The sequence below is a fragment of the Belonocnema kinseyi genome, chromosome 8, assembly GCF_010883055.1.
Source record: "Belonocnema kinseyi isolate 2016_QV_RU_SX_M_011 chromosome 8, B_treatae_v1, whole genome shotgun sequence".
Taxonomy (NCBI): Eukaryota; Metazoa; Arthropoda; class Insecta; order Hymenoptera; family Cynipidae; genus Belonocnema; species Belonocnema kinseyi.
The window spans coordinates 68,916,382-68,933,418 of NC_046664.1; the positions used below are offsets into that span (position 1 = coordinate 68,916,382).

Sequence of the window (17,037 nt, forward strand, 5' to 3'; positions counted from 1 at the left end):
AAAATTGTTTTCCCTAAATTCATGATTCCCGTGGGAAAGTCATCTATTCGGTTCAAAATTCAATTTTTTGCTGAAAAAATTTTGTTTTTTTATTGTTGAAAATTTTGTTTTCACAGAAAATCTAACTATTCCATTTTTTAAATCGAAAATTGATATTTTTTAGTTAAAAATTCCTCTATTTTGTTAGAAATGCATATTTGCGGGTTGAAAATTAAACTTTTTGTAGAAAATTCGTTTTTGACTTAAAAATGCAACAGTTTGATAGAAAATTCAACTCTTTAGATGAAAATAATTTTTTTTTTAACTTCAACTGTCTTAGTAGAAAATTTCACTATTCTTTTGAACATTTTTTTCACTGTTGACTGGAAAATCTTTCTCGGTTGAAAATTCAACTCCTTTGCTGCAAAGTTATTTATTTGGATAAACAATTCAACTATTTAGTCAAAACCTAAATTAATTTAAACAAATTTTCTATTAAATACATTATTGCAGTTGAAAAATTATTTCATTCAAGTCTGAACTGTTTGGTTGAAAATTAAACTGATTTGTAGAAAATTCTTATTTTGGATTAAAAATTAAACAGTCTGGTAAAAAGTTAAACTATTTATGTTAAAAATCCATCTTTTTGTCAGTATTGTTTTTAACCTTAAACTACTTTGTTTAAGAGATCATTTTTGGTTTTAGGTTCATGTATGTGAAAAATTTAAATATTTTGAAAAAATTTATTTTAATTTGAAATAGATCTTTTTAACTGAAAATTTAACTCTGTAATTTTATATTGAAAATTCATCTTTTTTAGTTGATAATTCAAGTGGTTTGTCTAAGATTCGTTTTTTTTTCTGGTTTTGAAAATTCAACTATTCGGTTGAATTTGTTTTACTATCTTGACTGAATAGAATAGAAAAGTTTCTTAATATTCCTTGGAAATTTTCAAAAGATTTTCAAAAATGTCGAAAAAAAATTCGAAAGATTTTGAGGAAATTTTTTTAACAATTCAGGAAAAAACTTATAATTAAAATTTTTAAAGATTTCAGACACATTTAAAAAAAAAAAAAATGTTTGCTATTTAAAAATAAATTTTTTTATCTTTTTAAATATTTTGAAAGGTTTGAAGACAATGCAATTTTTTTAGGAAAATATTTTAAAAGATTTACAACATTTTCAAAGGAACATCTGGAAAATTTTAACATAATTTTTTTATTTTACCTAATTAAACAAAAATTATTTATGATTTAAAATCTGGAAAGATTTCGACACATTTAAAATAAAATAAAGATTTTTAAATATTTCAAAATAAAATTTTTAACATTCTTAAGGATCTTAAAATGTTTAAGATTGTAAATTTTTTATAAAGAAACATCTAGAAGCTTTCAAGAAATTCTTTCTTATTTTGCAGGATTTGAAAAAATGTTGAGAAACCTTTAATTATTTCAACAAGTATGTCGAAATTTTAGCATAATTCAGAAGATTTTCAGGCAATTTTTGTAATATTTCAAAAATTTTAAGAAAAATCCATACATAATTCATAATTTAAAATTTAAAAAGATTCCAACTAATTAATAAATATATAGATTTTAAATCTTATTAGGGATTATGAAAGGTTTTAAGATAATACAATATCTTTTTAAGATTCCTGGGAAAATTTTAACTGATTTTTTATATTGGAAAATTCATAATTTTTTGTTGAAAATTTAATTTTTTTTCTAAGAAATTCGTTTTTTTTTTGGTTAATTTTTTTGCCGAAAATTAGAAATTTCTATTTTTTCTTAGAAATTGATCTCTTTTGTTTGAATATTCGACTATTTGGTTGGAAATTCATACTTTCAGATTAAAAATTCAACTATTTGTTCAAAAATTGAACTATTATGTTCAAAATTTGTCTCTTTTTTTATTTAAAGTTCAACTATTTGGTTGAAAATACAAGTGTAGAAAATTCAAGTATTTGGTTATAAATTAAACTTTTTTCCTGAAAATTAAATTATTTTGTTGAAAATTCAAGTACTTTGATAAAAATTTATATTTTTTAGCTGAAAGCTCTACTTGTTTTCAAGATTCATCTATTTGAACAGAAAATTCGTCCACCTGGATAAATTCAACCGTTTTTTATTAAAAATTAAATTATATTGTTATTTTTCATATCAGCTATTATATTTTAATTTATAAATTAATATTCGTGGTCGGAAATTAAACTACTTGTTTAAAGTTAAACAGATTTCAATAAAAATGATTTTATTGGTTGAAGATTCATAATTGTTTAAAGATTAAAAATTCATATATTTGGTGGAAAATGTAACTGTTCGTGTTAAATTAAAGAATAAAAATTTAAAAACATTGTAGCCAAACGATCTAAATAAAAATTGTATTGCCAAAAAAGTTGTTTCCAGCATTTTTAAACTTATAAGATTCTATAATCTTTTATCAGGCGCAAAATATTTGAATTCCCGCCAACTGGATCCCAATTGGTCGAACAAGATCGTATCAGTCACGTGACACCTGTCAAAGAAAAATGGTTTGAAGGCTTATCTCGAATTGCCGATTTTCGGGTTGTTCGTTGTTCACAGTTGCTCCAAGTTGTTCATAACTGTTTGTAACGGTTGTTGGTGACTTGGTGATGCGTTGGCAATCTTAGCGTCTGGAATTCGTCTGACATTGCTGACAATCAGAAAAGTGTTTTATAACCTCTTCGACGATCGGTCAATTTCAACCAAAACTTGACTGATGTTTGCCTGGATCTGTACTTAAAACTGAAGTAAAATAAACCCTATGGTTAATGAGCAATGGGCGGACAGAAATTTCAGTATGACGAGAGTGGTGGAACATTTTTCTACTTCCTTCTCTCATTTTTGGCACTACTTTTGGTACCTGCAACTTATTACCTGTGGCCACGTTGCTCCAAACCAGGTTAGTTTATCTTTACCTGTATCAATTTTCATCATGACAGAATAAATAATTGATTAATATGCGCAGCAATTCCTAAATAGTTATTCTATCATTTTGACTTTATTTATTTATTATTTCTGGAGGAGCCGACTTTTCCTTTAAGTAAACAAAACTCAATCGAGAATTCTCAGACTCGCACGATGACAGGAATTTAAACGCATTTTATAAGAAAGTAGAACTTTTTAAAATAAATTAAGGTTGAATTTTCTTTTTTGTTTTGAAGAATTTTTTAATTAAATTTCGCTTTTTTAGATCCAAACCAGTTGGCAAAAGAGTGTTTCTGCGATGGGTGTAAAAAGAAAAAGAAAATATTGCAGTCGAACGATCCTTGGAAGGAGACAAGGGCACTTTTTAAGTGAGTATTTATATTGTGTCTTGAATTTAAAATACATATTTTCTATGAAAATGATAAAGTTGCTTAGAGGAAAAATTGAAATCGTGGTCAAAGGTCTTTCAATATGGGAAGTGACGTTATGCTTAGATTGCAATCTAACGGTAAAAAAAGGCCTCGTTGTCTTCATTAAAATACATGAGGAGCCTTATAAAAAAAAATCATTCAATGATTTGAAAGATACTTTGAAATAACAAAGATATTAGGTTTTAGGTCCTAACATTTTTGGCAATAATAACAATATTCGAGCATGCAGCAAACCTGCCAGCAAATCGCTTTTTCAATTGAAGGATCGGCTCCGGAATTTAATTTAATAAACGGAAATTTACTTCTGGTCCCAAAAAAAATCAATTTTTCATTATTTTAATAATTTTTTCAATTTAGAAAAGTGATTTCAACTCTATCTACAGTCGCAGATTGCGTAGATTATCTCAGTTTACTCTAATTAAATCATAATTTTTTTATTGAGTCTTTATTCTTTTCCATTATAAGAAAATCCTTTTGTCATTTTTTTCTCTGAGATTTTTCAATTTTTCAAAAAATGGATTTATCACGTTTTGTACGCTTACTCCTCATTTATCCTAACTTGGAATAGGGAATTTTTGACATTGAACGGAAATATTTTAAAATAATTATCACTCGGATTATTTCGAAGAAAAAATATTGCAAAATTAAAAAAAAAATTCCGTTAGATTTATTTTAATTTAAATTTCATATCTGATTGAAAATGTGACTACTTTGTTGAAAATCAATTTTTTTTAAACTAAAAATGTAACTCTTTCAGTAGAGAATTATATTTTCAACAGAAAATGTGACAATGCTATTTTTGGTTCAACTTGTATTTAAAAAAAATGAAAACTCAACTATTTGATTGAAAATTGATATTTTTTATTCAACAATTAAAATAGTTATTTGAAAATTTATGTACTTTGTGAAAAGTTCACCTTTTTGTAGAAAATTAATCTTTATGGTTAAAAATGCATCTTTCTAGAATAAAATCCAACTATTCATATTAAAGATTCATCATTTTAGTAGAAAATTCAACAATTATGATAGAAATTTCATCTTTTTTAAATTGAAAATTCAACTATTTGATCTTTCACTAAAATTATATAATATCAAACTGGAAACTTTTAGTTTATGATTTTCATTTTCATTTGACACATTTCAGTTCAAATCTACAAAAATCTATATATTTTTAATTAGATGGAATCTTCAAACTTTAAATTATAAATTATGCTTGAATTTTTCTTGAATTTTTTTTAATATTTAAAAAAATGTCTGAACATCTTCTAAGTTCTTCTAAAATTTCGACATGCTTGCTGAAATAATTTGAAGTTTTCCAATATTTTTTTAAATCCTGCATAATACAATTCTCTTGAAAGTTTCCAGATTTTTCTTTATAAAAAATTTATAATCTTAAACGTTTTAAGATCCTTAAGAATGTTAACAATTTTATTTTGAAATACTAAAAAATTTTATTTGCAAGTTATCCTTCTTGTTTAAAATTTGGTCTTTTCGATTAAAAATTCAAGTGTTCAGTCTAATTTGCTAACAATCAATTTTTTGTTTGAAGATTCATCATTTTAATTAAAAATTTATTTCTTTGGTTGAAATGAGAGTTATTTTAATGCAAACTTATTTTTTCTGTGTATGAAAAAAAAATTGGTTGGCTGATAATTTAACTATATTTTGTAAAAATTGTTTCTTTTTTCGTTGAAAATTATTATTCATATGAACTGAAAGTGTAACTATTATTCCAGTTGCATATTCTATAATTTTAATTAAAAATTCATCTTTTTGGTTCAAATATTCATTTTTGGACTAAAAATTTAATTATTCAATTTTTGGTTGAAAAATGATCTTTTTTATTTGAAAATTTATCTTTTTCGGTAGAAATTAATGTTGAAAAATATGAGTTTTAGTGGAAAATTCACCTTTTTTTATTTAAAATTCAACTGTTCCAGTTAAAGACTTACAATTTTATTTGAAAATTCATCACTTTGTTTGAAAAATGTAATTAATTTTTTTTTTAAAGTCAGTTTTTTTTGGTGAAATTAATTTTTTAATTGAAAGTTTCACTTATTCCAATTTAATATAAGATATTTTTAGTTGAAAATTCATCTGTTTGGTTAAACATTAATTTTTTCACTTAAATTTTAATTATCTAAGGTTTGGTCAACAATTTCTCTTTTTTAGTCAAAATTAGTTTTTTTAAATTCAATTATTTTTGTTGATGATTTATCATTTTAGTTAGAAATTCATCACTTAGGTGGAAAGTTGAAATATTTTCTTGAAAATCCGTTATTCTTTTTTAAAAATTCATTTTTTCAGCTAAAAGTTTAATTAGTCCATTTTTTTGTTAAAAATTGTTTTTTTTTATTGAAAAATTTAGATATTTGTTTCAAAATTAAGTTATGAATTAAAATAAATAATAATAAACGGTGAAAAAAGAACATTCAATTTTCAACATTGACAAAAGTAAATATTGTAAACTGCGAAAATGGTAAATTCCAATTAAATTTTCTTTTTATTAACATTTATAATGATTATTGAAAATAAAAACTAACGCTTAATTGAACTAAACTATAAAAATGTATATTTCTTTTCAAAGCTAAAATTAACTTACTTATGAATTAAAGTAATTATCATTTTTATTTTAGGTCAGGTGGTTTTCATAAAGAAATTTAATTTCACTTGTAACAGGGAATTTTTTTAAAGAATTGAAACTGGGAATTAAAGAAAAAAGGAATTTAAAAATCCCCGTTCCATGTGGAAATTCGTCACAATTTAAAAGTTCCTTCTTCCAAATTTTATAAAAAGAACTTACTTTAATTTTTTTTAAGTAGAAGTATTATTTCGAAGAGAAAATGTTTCTGAATTATAATGTAAATTTTGTTTACATTTTTCGTTTGAAATTTACCTTTTTTTTTTGTTAAAAATTTAACTATTTGCGGTTTAGAGCTGAACTCTTTTGTTGAAAATTAATTTTTTTGTTGGAAGATTCATCAGTTTAATTGAAAATTTATCTCTTTTTAAAAATGTAACTACATTGTTGAAAATCAATTTTTAAACTAAAAATGCAACGATTCCAATAGAAAATGAAATTTTTTAAAATAAAAATCCGATTTTTTGTTGAAAAAATAAATTTTTAATGGAAAATTCAATTATTCTATTTTTGGTTGAAATGTTATTTTTTGGATGAAAATTCAACTATTTGGTTGCAAATTCATATTTTTTTATTTACAAATAAAACTATTTTTTTCAAATCCATGTAATTTGTGTAAAATTCGTCTTTTTGTAGAAAATTAATCTTATTGGTTGAAAATTCATCTTTTTGGTAAGTATAAAATTCAACTGTTCCAGTTGAAGAATAATAATTTTAATTAAAAATTCATTAATTTGATTGAAAGTTAATTCTTTCAACTCAAAATTTAAACGTTTCATTTTAGGTGGAAAATATAAATTTTCTAGTCCAAAATGTAACAATTTTGAAATAAATTTGTCTTTTTAATTGAAAAAATTTATTTTATTCGTTGACTATTTACGTATTTTGTTTAAAAGATTCAATTTTTTGGTAGAAAATGATTTTTTTCTTTAAAAGTTGACCTCCATGTTTAAACATTCTTCTTTTTGATAGAAAATTCAAGTATTCTAGTGTAATATTTATTATTTTATTACGAAAGTAATGTTGTTGATGTAAATTTGTCTTTTTAAATTAAAAATTCATTTATTTCTTTGAAAATTCACTTCTCTTATTTTTAAATAACGACTTTTTTGGTAGAAAGTGAATTTTTTATTAGAAAATTCTTGTTTTCTTTGAAAATTATTGTCATTTTTCAAAAATTATTTTGTTTGGTTCAAAATTTAAGTATGCCAGTTAAATATTCATAATTTTAGATAAAATTAATTTTTTTTTAAGATTCATGATTTTGATAAAAAATTATTTTCTTTGGTTTGAAAAACGAGCTATTTCATTACAAATTTCTTCCTTTTTTGGTTAAAAATAATTTTTTTATCAAACTGATAATGAAATTATTATTTCCGTTGAATATTCCATAATTTTAGTTAAAAATTCATTTTTTGGTTTGAAAATTCTTATTTTGTTTTGTTTTTTAATTAAATTTTTTAATTAAGAATTTCACTATTCTAGTTGAAGATTCATAATTTCTGACATTTCAGTTAAAAATTCATCTACTTTGTTAAAGTTTATCTACTTCGTTGAAAACTAATTTTTGTTAATTAATTTTTTAAACTATAAATATAACTGTTCCATTGTTAGCTGAAAATTTATTTTTTAAATTGAAAATTCACCTACATGCGTATAGTAGAACCACTTTGTTAAAATTTTATTTTATTTTATGAAGATTTATCTCTTGTGTTGAAAGTTGAACTATTTTATTGAAAATTCGTTCTTTTTTATGTAAAATTAATTGTTTACCTGAAAATGTAACTTACATTTTTTGTTGAAAATGGATCTTTATTTAGTGAAAATTTGTCTTTTGATTAGAAAATTTTAATTCTGGGTTTAAAGTTGCACTACTTTGTTTAAAATTATTTTTTATTTGTTGAAAATTCATCATTTTAATCATAATTTTAATAAGAAATTCATCTATCGTGTTGGAAATTTGTCTTTCGTGAAAAGTTTATCTACTTTGTTAAAAATTCGGTTTTTGGGTTGCAGATTCGTTTTTGTTGTTAAAATACCTACTAATTAATTTCTTGTTAAAATTTTTCTTTTTATTGAAAATTCAACTGTTTTTGCTTAAACTTGAATATTTTTTGTTTAAATTGCTATCATTTGGTTGAAATTTCATCTTTTTAGGTTGAAAATTCAACAATTTAGTTAAAAATTTAACTATTTTGTTAAAAATTAATTTTAACTTATCTTAAAATTACATAACTTAGTCAAATTTCAACCAATTATATTAAAAAAAAGCTTATTACACATGGAATGGAAAATTCGAAATATTTTTGATCATAGTGACGTGATTTTTCACCGTAATAAAAGAATTTTAACCAAAAACCGGGTTTTGACGATAAAATCAGATTTTGAATTCGCACATGACACCTTTTTCGTCCCACGAAAGTATTTTTTTTTATAAAAAAAAAAGGGTACCTTGAAAAATTTATTTTTTGTTCTGGAAAACCTGGAAAAGTCCTAGATCTTTATTTTCATAAATTCGTTTATGGTAAGGCTAAAATCATTTTTCTTTTATATTCACGTTTAAATTTTAAAACTTGGTTATGAATTTACTGTATTTAACTGTTTTGTTAAATTTTCTACAAAATATTTGATTCTTCAAACATTTTTAAACCAAAAAGACACATTTTCAACAAAAGAGTTCAATTTTCAAGAAAAATGTTCATTTAAGAAAAAACACGAATTTTCTGGGAATGATTATACCTGGAAAAATGTAGAAATTCCTGGAATTTCCAGGGCATTTTTTCCCGAATAATCAACGTTTTTAATTCTCGAAAAAGTTCCCATTTTATTTTTACAGATACGATATTTAAAAAATACAATATTTGAATTACGCAGGAAATTCGTCAAAATTGGTGAATTTGCGTAAAGACTATAAGAATCATTGTTCGTTTTACCTCTAAAAAATTATTCGTTTCAAAACTTATAGAATATGCATGAACGTTCTTGAAAAAAATTTGAAGCTGACACAATTTAAAACATGTGGAAAACTTGAAAACCGGAGACAGGTGTTGTTATCGAATATCAAATTAGAGCAGTTATCGAACATTAATTTGAATAAGAAGTGTTAAAAGTTGATATATTTCTAATCGAAGTGTGCAAAGTTAAATGATTAAAAAAATGAAATATTCCAATTTGGTCAACTGCAAAGTTAAAGATTCTTACTAAACAAATTTAAATTCAAACGTTCAAACCTGAGCCATTTGAATTTTAAATATGTGTAGGAATGTTGAGCAACCTTAAATTTTGTCTTTCAATCTTACCATAACAGATTTACAATGTTTATTTAGCCAATTTCATGGTGGCCGCTGGACCGAGAATTTTTCGAAACCGGAAAATGACAGTGAATTTTTTTTTTACTGAGAATTTTACAAATTGTAGAAGAAAAATCTGTCCACGTTCGATTTTAACAGTTTTTAAATAATTAATGGAATTGTTCTGTTTTTAAATTATGCTATTATTTAGCTTACAATGCGTAATTAAAATTTTTGTACTTTAAAAGTTTTCCATTTAAAATTTGTATTTCTAGGCTTCATTTTTAATTTAAAGAATTTTTAAATGCTTTCTTAAAGACTCGAACAAATAAAAAATAAAAGCCTTTGATGTTAAAAATTCTGGATAAAAAACATTTTTATTTCATAAATAAATTGTTTTTTTTTTTCATTTATCTGTACTTTAAGTAATAAAAAGTGAACAAAAACTATTTTAAACTAGTTCAAAATTTAAGAACTTTCAGATTTTAACGTTAAATCTTAAACTGTTTCAATTTTAAAGTCTTAGTCATTAAACAAATGTGAACGTTACAATTTTAATTGTTGTATTTGAAAAATGCTTAATTTGTAAGTGAAATCTTGAAATTTTCATGCATAATTTACAAACGAACATTTGTAGAAAAAATTTGAGTAATTTTAAGAGATATTTAGGAGTTTTTAAAAGATTAAAAATTATCATGAAAATTTTATAAAGTTTTCTTAAAATATTCTAGAATTTTGTTTGAAAATTTTGTTTAAATCTATGAAAAATTTTTTTAATATTCTCTTAGAATAATGTTTCAAAATGAAAAGTGATTTTTAATTTTCTTGTGAATATTAAGAAAATATTTTTATTCTTTTGAAGCCTTTGACAATTCTGGAAAAGAATCTAATTTTTTTATTTAAAATCAGCGAAAATCTACATTTTGTTTTATATTAGGCTAAAATTTCAAGTTTTACATTAAGTTTGAATCTTTTGAAAACTTCTACATATCTCTTAAAATTACTCAAATTTCGCCTACAAATAATAAATATTCAATTGTTATTTATAAATCCAAATTTTAAATAAATTTCCTAAAATTTGCAAGATTTTTTGAAAATTGTAGAAAAAATTCGATTAATTTTTACAGATATTTAGAAGTTCTGAAAAAATTTCCAAAACAATTTTAAATTTAAACAACTTAATTGAAAAAATTTATTTTATTCGTTGACTATTTACGTATTTTGTTTAAAAGATTCAATTTTTTGGTAGAAAATGATTCGATTAATTCGATTAATTTTTACAGATATTTAGAAGTTCTGAAAAAATTTCCAAAACAATTTTAAATTTAAACAACTTCTTTATTTCTCAAGATTTTGAAATAAAATTTTGAAGAGTTCCAACGATATTTAAACTATTTAAAAGAAAATAGTTGAATTTCTAATTTAAGAAGTGTTCACTTAAAATTTTTTTTATTTTTCAATATTTAATGTTTATAGCTTAAAATTCTTTAAATTATATAATTTTAAAATTCATTGATTGATTTTCTAATTTAGATCATTGAAAATGATAACGTGGATTTATATTTTTTTAGATTGAAAAATTTTAGTACCTTCTATTTTATACGCATAAATTATTGAGAATTTGAGTACTACATTTTTAAATTAAAAACTTTTAAATTTCTTTCATTTAAAGCTTAGTGTTTATTATCTCAAGCAGAAAATTTTGTAGCTTTAGTGTTCAATTTTTTTAATTTCATTGGCCGTGAAAAATGTCTGCGAATCAGGAAAAACCCGGGAAGTGACCGGGAATTTATTTCGTCGATTAAAACGGCCACCCTGCAATTTCATACTTAACTATTTAGAATTTAAATAAAACTTTTAACCAAAAATATTTATTCGCTGAGCCAATACAAAACGATTTTTAATTTGATTTTAAGAGCATTGAAGAGTGTAGTTTTAAATTTACGTTCAAAATATTAATTCATGCTTGCATTATTAATGATGAAATTTAAAAAAAATGTAAATATTCTTGAATATGAGAACGATTTTAAAACTGTAATAAATTTTTTATTTAATAGATGTCTAACTTTTAAAACCCAGAAAATTATTTATCATTATTTAAAAATACAACATACCTTATACAGGATGTCTAGTTTCTACTCACCTGGAAAACTTGGAAGTGTCAATGAATTTTCATGTACCTGGGAATGTCAGGGAATTTTTAAAAATATTTTTTTATTTCGTTGAATATTTACGTATTTTGTTAAAAAATAGAATTTTTCGGTAGAAAATGTTTTTTTTTTCATTGAAAGTTGATTTCCATGTTTAAAAATTCTTCTTTTTGGTAGAAAATTCAAGTATTCCAGTTGAATATTGATCTTTTAAGTTCGAAATTCAACTTGTTTTCCTCTTTCGATTTTTGGTTGAAATTTCATCTTTTTCTATGAAAATTCAACTATTTGCTTCAAAGTTATATTTTTCACTTTAAAATATGTAATCACTCAAAATATTTTTTATTGGATTTTAAGAGAATTGAAGAGTGTAGTTTTAAGCTTAAATTCAAAATATTAATTCACGATATGGTTATTAATTATTGAATTAAAAAAAGAAAATATTCTTGAATATGAGAACGATTTTAAATATATATAAAAAAATTGTTTATTTAACAGATAACTTTTTTTCGAGAGCGTGCTTTCGTTTTTCTTAGTTTGAAATTAATTTTTTTTGCTTAAAAATCCAACAGTTTGCCTCCATTTCTTTCTCTTAACTGAAAACCCGTCCTTAGTTGAAAAATCATCTTTTTTGATTAAATTCAACTGTCTTCAATAAAAATTATAATCGTTTTTGTTTAAAATATTAACTACTACATTTCTTGTTCAGAATTCATCTTTTTGAAATGAAAATTTAATTACTTTGTTCAAAGTTAAACGATTAATTTTGTTGCTTGCAAATTCCTCTCTTTTGTTAAAAATGAGCTATTTTGTTGAAAATTTGTTTGTTAAAAATTAATTTTTTTAACTGAAAATGTAACTACGCTAGTGGCAGTTTCCATTATTTCAGTTAAAATATCATCTCTTGTGTTGAAAATTAATTTTTTTAACAAAAAATTACTCCATTTAAAAATTTGTTTTTACATGAAAAATCGTCTTTTTTTGGTAGAAATTAATCTTTATGGTTGAAAATCAGTTTGTTGTTGTTAAACATTCAATAATTCTCGTTAACGATTCATCATTTTAGATGAAAATTAATCTTTTTGGTTAAAAATTCAACTATTTGGTTGCAAATTAGTTTTCTTTAGTTGAAAATGCATGTATTTTGTTGAAAATGTGTTGTATTTTGGTAGAAAATTAATATTCGTTGAAAATTAATTTTCTTGTTAAAAAGAATCTTCTTTTTGATTGAAAATTCAATTTTTCTAGTTAATTATTCATTCTTTAAGTTGAAAAATCATTTGTTTGGTTCAAAATTCAACTATTTGGTTGAAAATTTGTCGTCTTTAGTTGAAAATTTATTTATTTTGTTGAAGATTCATCTTGATTAAGAATTAATTTTTTTTTATTAAAAATTAAACAGTTTGTTTTGAATTTTTCTCTCTCTTGTCTGAAAATCTTTCCTAGTTGAAAATTTAAGCCGTATTGAAAAATCGTCTTTTTTTTTGTTCAATTAATCTGCTTTTTCATCAGAATTAAAATCTTTATTGGTTGACAATTCATCTACTTGGTTGAAGATTGAACCGCATTGTTAAAAAATAATTTTTTGTTTGTTCAAGATTGATCATTTTAGTTGAAAATTCATTTCTTTAGTTGAAAATCATTACTTTTTTAAATAATATTTTTAACTGAATATTTAGCTATTCAAATTGAAGATGCATAATTTTAGTTGAAAAATCATTTCTTTGGTTGAAAGTTGAACTATTTGGTTAGAAATTGATCTTTTTTAATTAAAAATTCCATTAATTGGGTAAAAGTTAAACTGTTTTCTTAGACATTGAATTTTTTCTTTTGAAGGTTTATCTCTTTACTATAAAATTTAATTATTTTTTTGAAGTTCATTATTTCGGCTTGAAATCTTAACAATGTGCATGAACTTATTATTCATCTTCTTAGATCAAAATTTCACTATTTTCTTGAAAATTCCTTTTTTTTTATTTGAAAATTAATTTTTTTACTGAAAATTTAACTTTTATATTTTTGTTTGAAAATAATTATTTATAGGTCTAAAATTCAACTAACGATTCTGTTGAAAATTGAACTATTTTATTAAAAAGTCATATTTTTTGTGAAAATTATTGGCCATAAAATTTACAATTCTGATATTGAAGCAGATAATGTTGTAAAGGAATTATAGAATTAAAATCAGATTTTCAAATCAATCAATTATCGGAATTAAAATTATTTCCCAAAATTCCTGTTCTATGTAAAAAATGCTCTGTTCTAAGTCAAATAATAATTCTTTATGCAAATTTCCGGTCCTTAAGTCTGAATCATAAATATTTACAATATTTTTGATCTTATTTGAGAAATTCAAATTTCAGCAGATTTTTATTTGCAAATAAAAGAGTTCAAACTTTGATTTGGTATTCTGACTTGGAGCAGAGATTTTTTTACAAGTTCCCTTTTTCTAAATCAGAATTGAAATAATTTTCCGAAATTGTCACTCCATGTCAAAAATTACCTGTTCCAAGAAAAAATGGCTAATTTTTAGAAACTTCCCTGTTATAAGTTTTTTTTTTTAAAAACCCAAACTTTTTTCTTTAAACTTCTATATCTGAAAATAGATACGTATTTCAACAACAGTGACATTTTATTTGTTAAATCACTGGACTGTCAAGTTGGTTGCACTCCTACAATTTATATTTTTATGAATTTCTTTTCCAGAAAATTTCTTATACTATTAGGATGGATTACGTTACTCTTTTTGACCTATAAAGTTAACCAATTCGACTATGAAATGTCAAATTTCGATCCCTTCGAAATCCTCGGTGTTTCATCGGTGAGACACTTTACATTTAAACCTCAATCGAATTAGAAATTCAAGAAAAAATTAAAATATGAAATATTTCATTTTTCCCTAGGGATCGTCACAAGGAGAAATAAAGAAAGCATATCGCAAACTGTCACTGATTTTGCATCCAGACAAAGAAACAGGAAATGAAAAGGCTTTCATGAAATTGACAAAAGGTACTTCTAACTTTTTTATGATATTTTTTTTAATTTCAGGCCTTACAGATCGGACCCTATACCCCCTATTGTACCCTATATTCAGTTAAGGTCCGTAAAATAACCCTATTTTCCAGATTTGGTTCCTATGTTACCCTATTTGCAGTCAACAATGAACTTTAAAAAAATTTAAGAAGATCAAAGTTTCCAAGAGTCAGGCATTTAAAGAAAAAATTAGCAAAAATCAATTCAATTCAATGCATTTTTTCATATTTTTGGATTTTTTCACGTCACTTGATTGTTTTTTATATTCATTTACATTTTTAAAATAAATTTCATCGAGTTCTTCTCATTTTCCATAGATTGCTTTAAAATGACTCCAATTTTACTGAAATCAATATAATTGTTTCGATTTTTAAAATTATTTCAAATTGCAAAAGATTTGAAAGGATTTAAAATATTTTAGGATATTTTAAAAGATTACAAGTAATTTTTAATTGCTTTCAGTAGTGTAATGGGATTTCAAAGGATTTTCAATATTTTAGGAAATTTTAAAAGTTTTGCAGAATTTTTGTACTCATTACAATAGTTTGAAGGGGGTTTCAAAGACTTTTAAATCTTCAAGAGTATTTAAAAAAAATCAAAAGCATTTTCAAGGGATTTAAGCACTTTAAAGAGTTTGAATAGTTTTAAGGGATTTTCATATTTTAATGAATCTCCTAGAATTTATTCACGGGAAGTGAGGTATTTCGTGGGGTTCCAAATATTTGAAGAGATTTTAAAATATTGTTTGCAATTAATTTGGAATTCGCCCTGAATTTTTATGAAATTATCCTCGGTTCTTTTAAATTCTTAAAAATTCACTAAATTCTACTCAATTCAATTAATTTATTCATATTTTTTAATTGTTTTCAATTCACTGGATTGCTTTCTTAATTTTACTTGATTTTTTATGAATTTCATCTAATTCTTCTGATTTCCCTTAAATTTCTCTAAATTTACTCAAAATTTATTGTAACCAATAGAATTTTTTCGATTTAGACCATTTTTCTAATTCACATGATTTTTTTCAAATTTAACTCGAATTGTTTTGTAGTCATTAATCACTTCTTGGTTTAGAAATTATTAGGGTTTCAAAGATTTGATTTTTTTTTAATTCACGCTGAATTCTTTGGAATGCTCTCGAATTTGTTTAATTTACTTGAATTCGTTTAAATTAACTCAATTTTATTGAATTCAATGGATTTTTCGTAGTTTTAAAAGTTTATATTTAATTGAAATCCGAAATTCTTTTAACTCGTTTCAAATTTACTAAGTTTATAAAGTTTTTCCATATTTCTAATTTGTTTGCAATTTATTTGATTTTTTCTTTAATTTACCTTTTTGAATTTTTGTGCATTACATCGAACTCCTATCGTTTTAACCTTAAATTCTTCGAAATTGATTCAAAGTTTACGAAAATCAATGGCATTTTTTTATTTATCGCATTCGTTTGAATTTAAATTGAATTTTTTAAATCTATAATCATTTCTTCGGTTATAAATTAGTAGGGTTTCAAAGATTTAATTTTTATAAATTCCCCCGGACTTCTTTGGAATTCTCTCAAATTTGTTTAATTAACTTGAATTTGTCTAAATTAACTCAGTTTTATTGAATTCAATCAGGGTGGCCGCTGGACCGGAAAACCGGGAAATGGCCGGGAATTTTTTGAGATCGGTAAAAAACGGGAAATCACAGTGAATTTTTTTTTGACCGGGAATTTTACAAATTTGTAGAAGAAAAATCTATCCACGTTCGATTTCAACAGTTTTAAAATAATTAGTTGAATTGTTATTTTTTTAAATTATGCTATTATTTAGCTTACAATGCGTAATTCAAAAATTTTTTAATTAAAAAATTTTCCATCCAAAATTTGTATTTTTAATTTAAAGAATTTCTAAATGCTTTCTTAAAAACTTGAACAAATAAAAAATTTAAGTCTTTGATGTTGAATATTGTTCATAAAAAACATTTTTATTTAATAAATTTTTTTTTTTAATTATCTGTACTTTATGTAATAAAAAGTGAACAAAAACGAGTTGACAAAACGATTTTAAATCAGTTCAAAATTGAAGAATTTTCAGATTTTAACGTTAAAACTTAAACTGTTTCAATTTGAAAGTCTCAGTCATTAAACAAATGTGAACGTGTGACTGAATTTTTCTAAACTATTTTCAACTTAAAAATAACTTCATAATAATATATTTTTAATTAATGGATTTTATTAAATTTAAAATATTGTTTCAGTCTAAAATATTCAATTTTTAACCCATTCAACTTAAAATTTTTAATTTAAAAAAAATCAATCATTGAATATTTTGCAATATTTGAATTTTTATTAAAGGCACGTAAATTGAAGCCAAATATTTAAAAGTAAAGAATCTTTAACTGAATTGTTTGACATAGAAAGCCTGGAATCGTTAATATTTCGAAAAGCCTTTAAACTTTGAACTTTACCATTTTAATTCTTGTATTTGAAAAATGCTTAATTTGTAAGTGAAATTCTTAAATTTTCATGTATAATTTACAAATGAACATTTGTAGAGAAAATTTGAGTAATTTTAAGGTATA

At 23.2% G+C, this 17,037-nt stretch overlaps 1 protein-coding gene across 1 annotated transcript in view; it reads left to right on the forward strand.

Annotated features, from left to right (window-relative positions):
* The first annotated feature begins 2,527 nt into the window (after window positions 1-2,527).
* LOC117177690 (translocation protein SEC63 homolog) overlaps window positions 2,528-17,037 on the forward strand; it is a 37,123-nt gene continuing 22,613 nt past the window's right edge. The window contains exons 1-4 of the mRNA XM_033368545.1: window positions 2,528-2,901; window positions 3,193-3,295; window positions 14,146-14,260; window positions 14,343-14,448. Coding sequence (XP_033224436.1) covers window positions 2,778-2,901; window positions 3,193-3,295; window positions 14,146-14,260; window positions 14,343-14,448 — 448 coding nt within the window. The 5' untranslated portion in view covers window positions 2,528-2,777. The remainder of the gene's footprint in view (window positions 2,902-3,192; window positions 3,296-14,145; window positions 14,261-14,342; window positions 14,449-17,037) is intronic.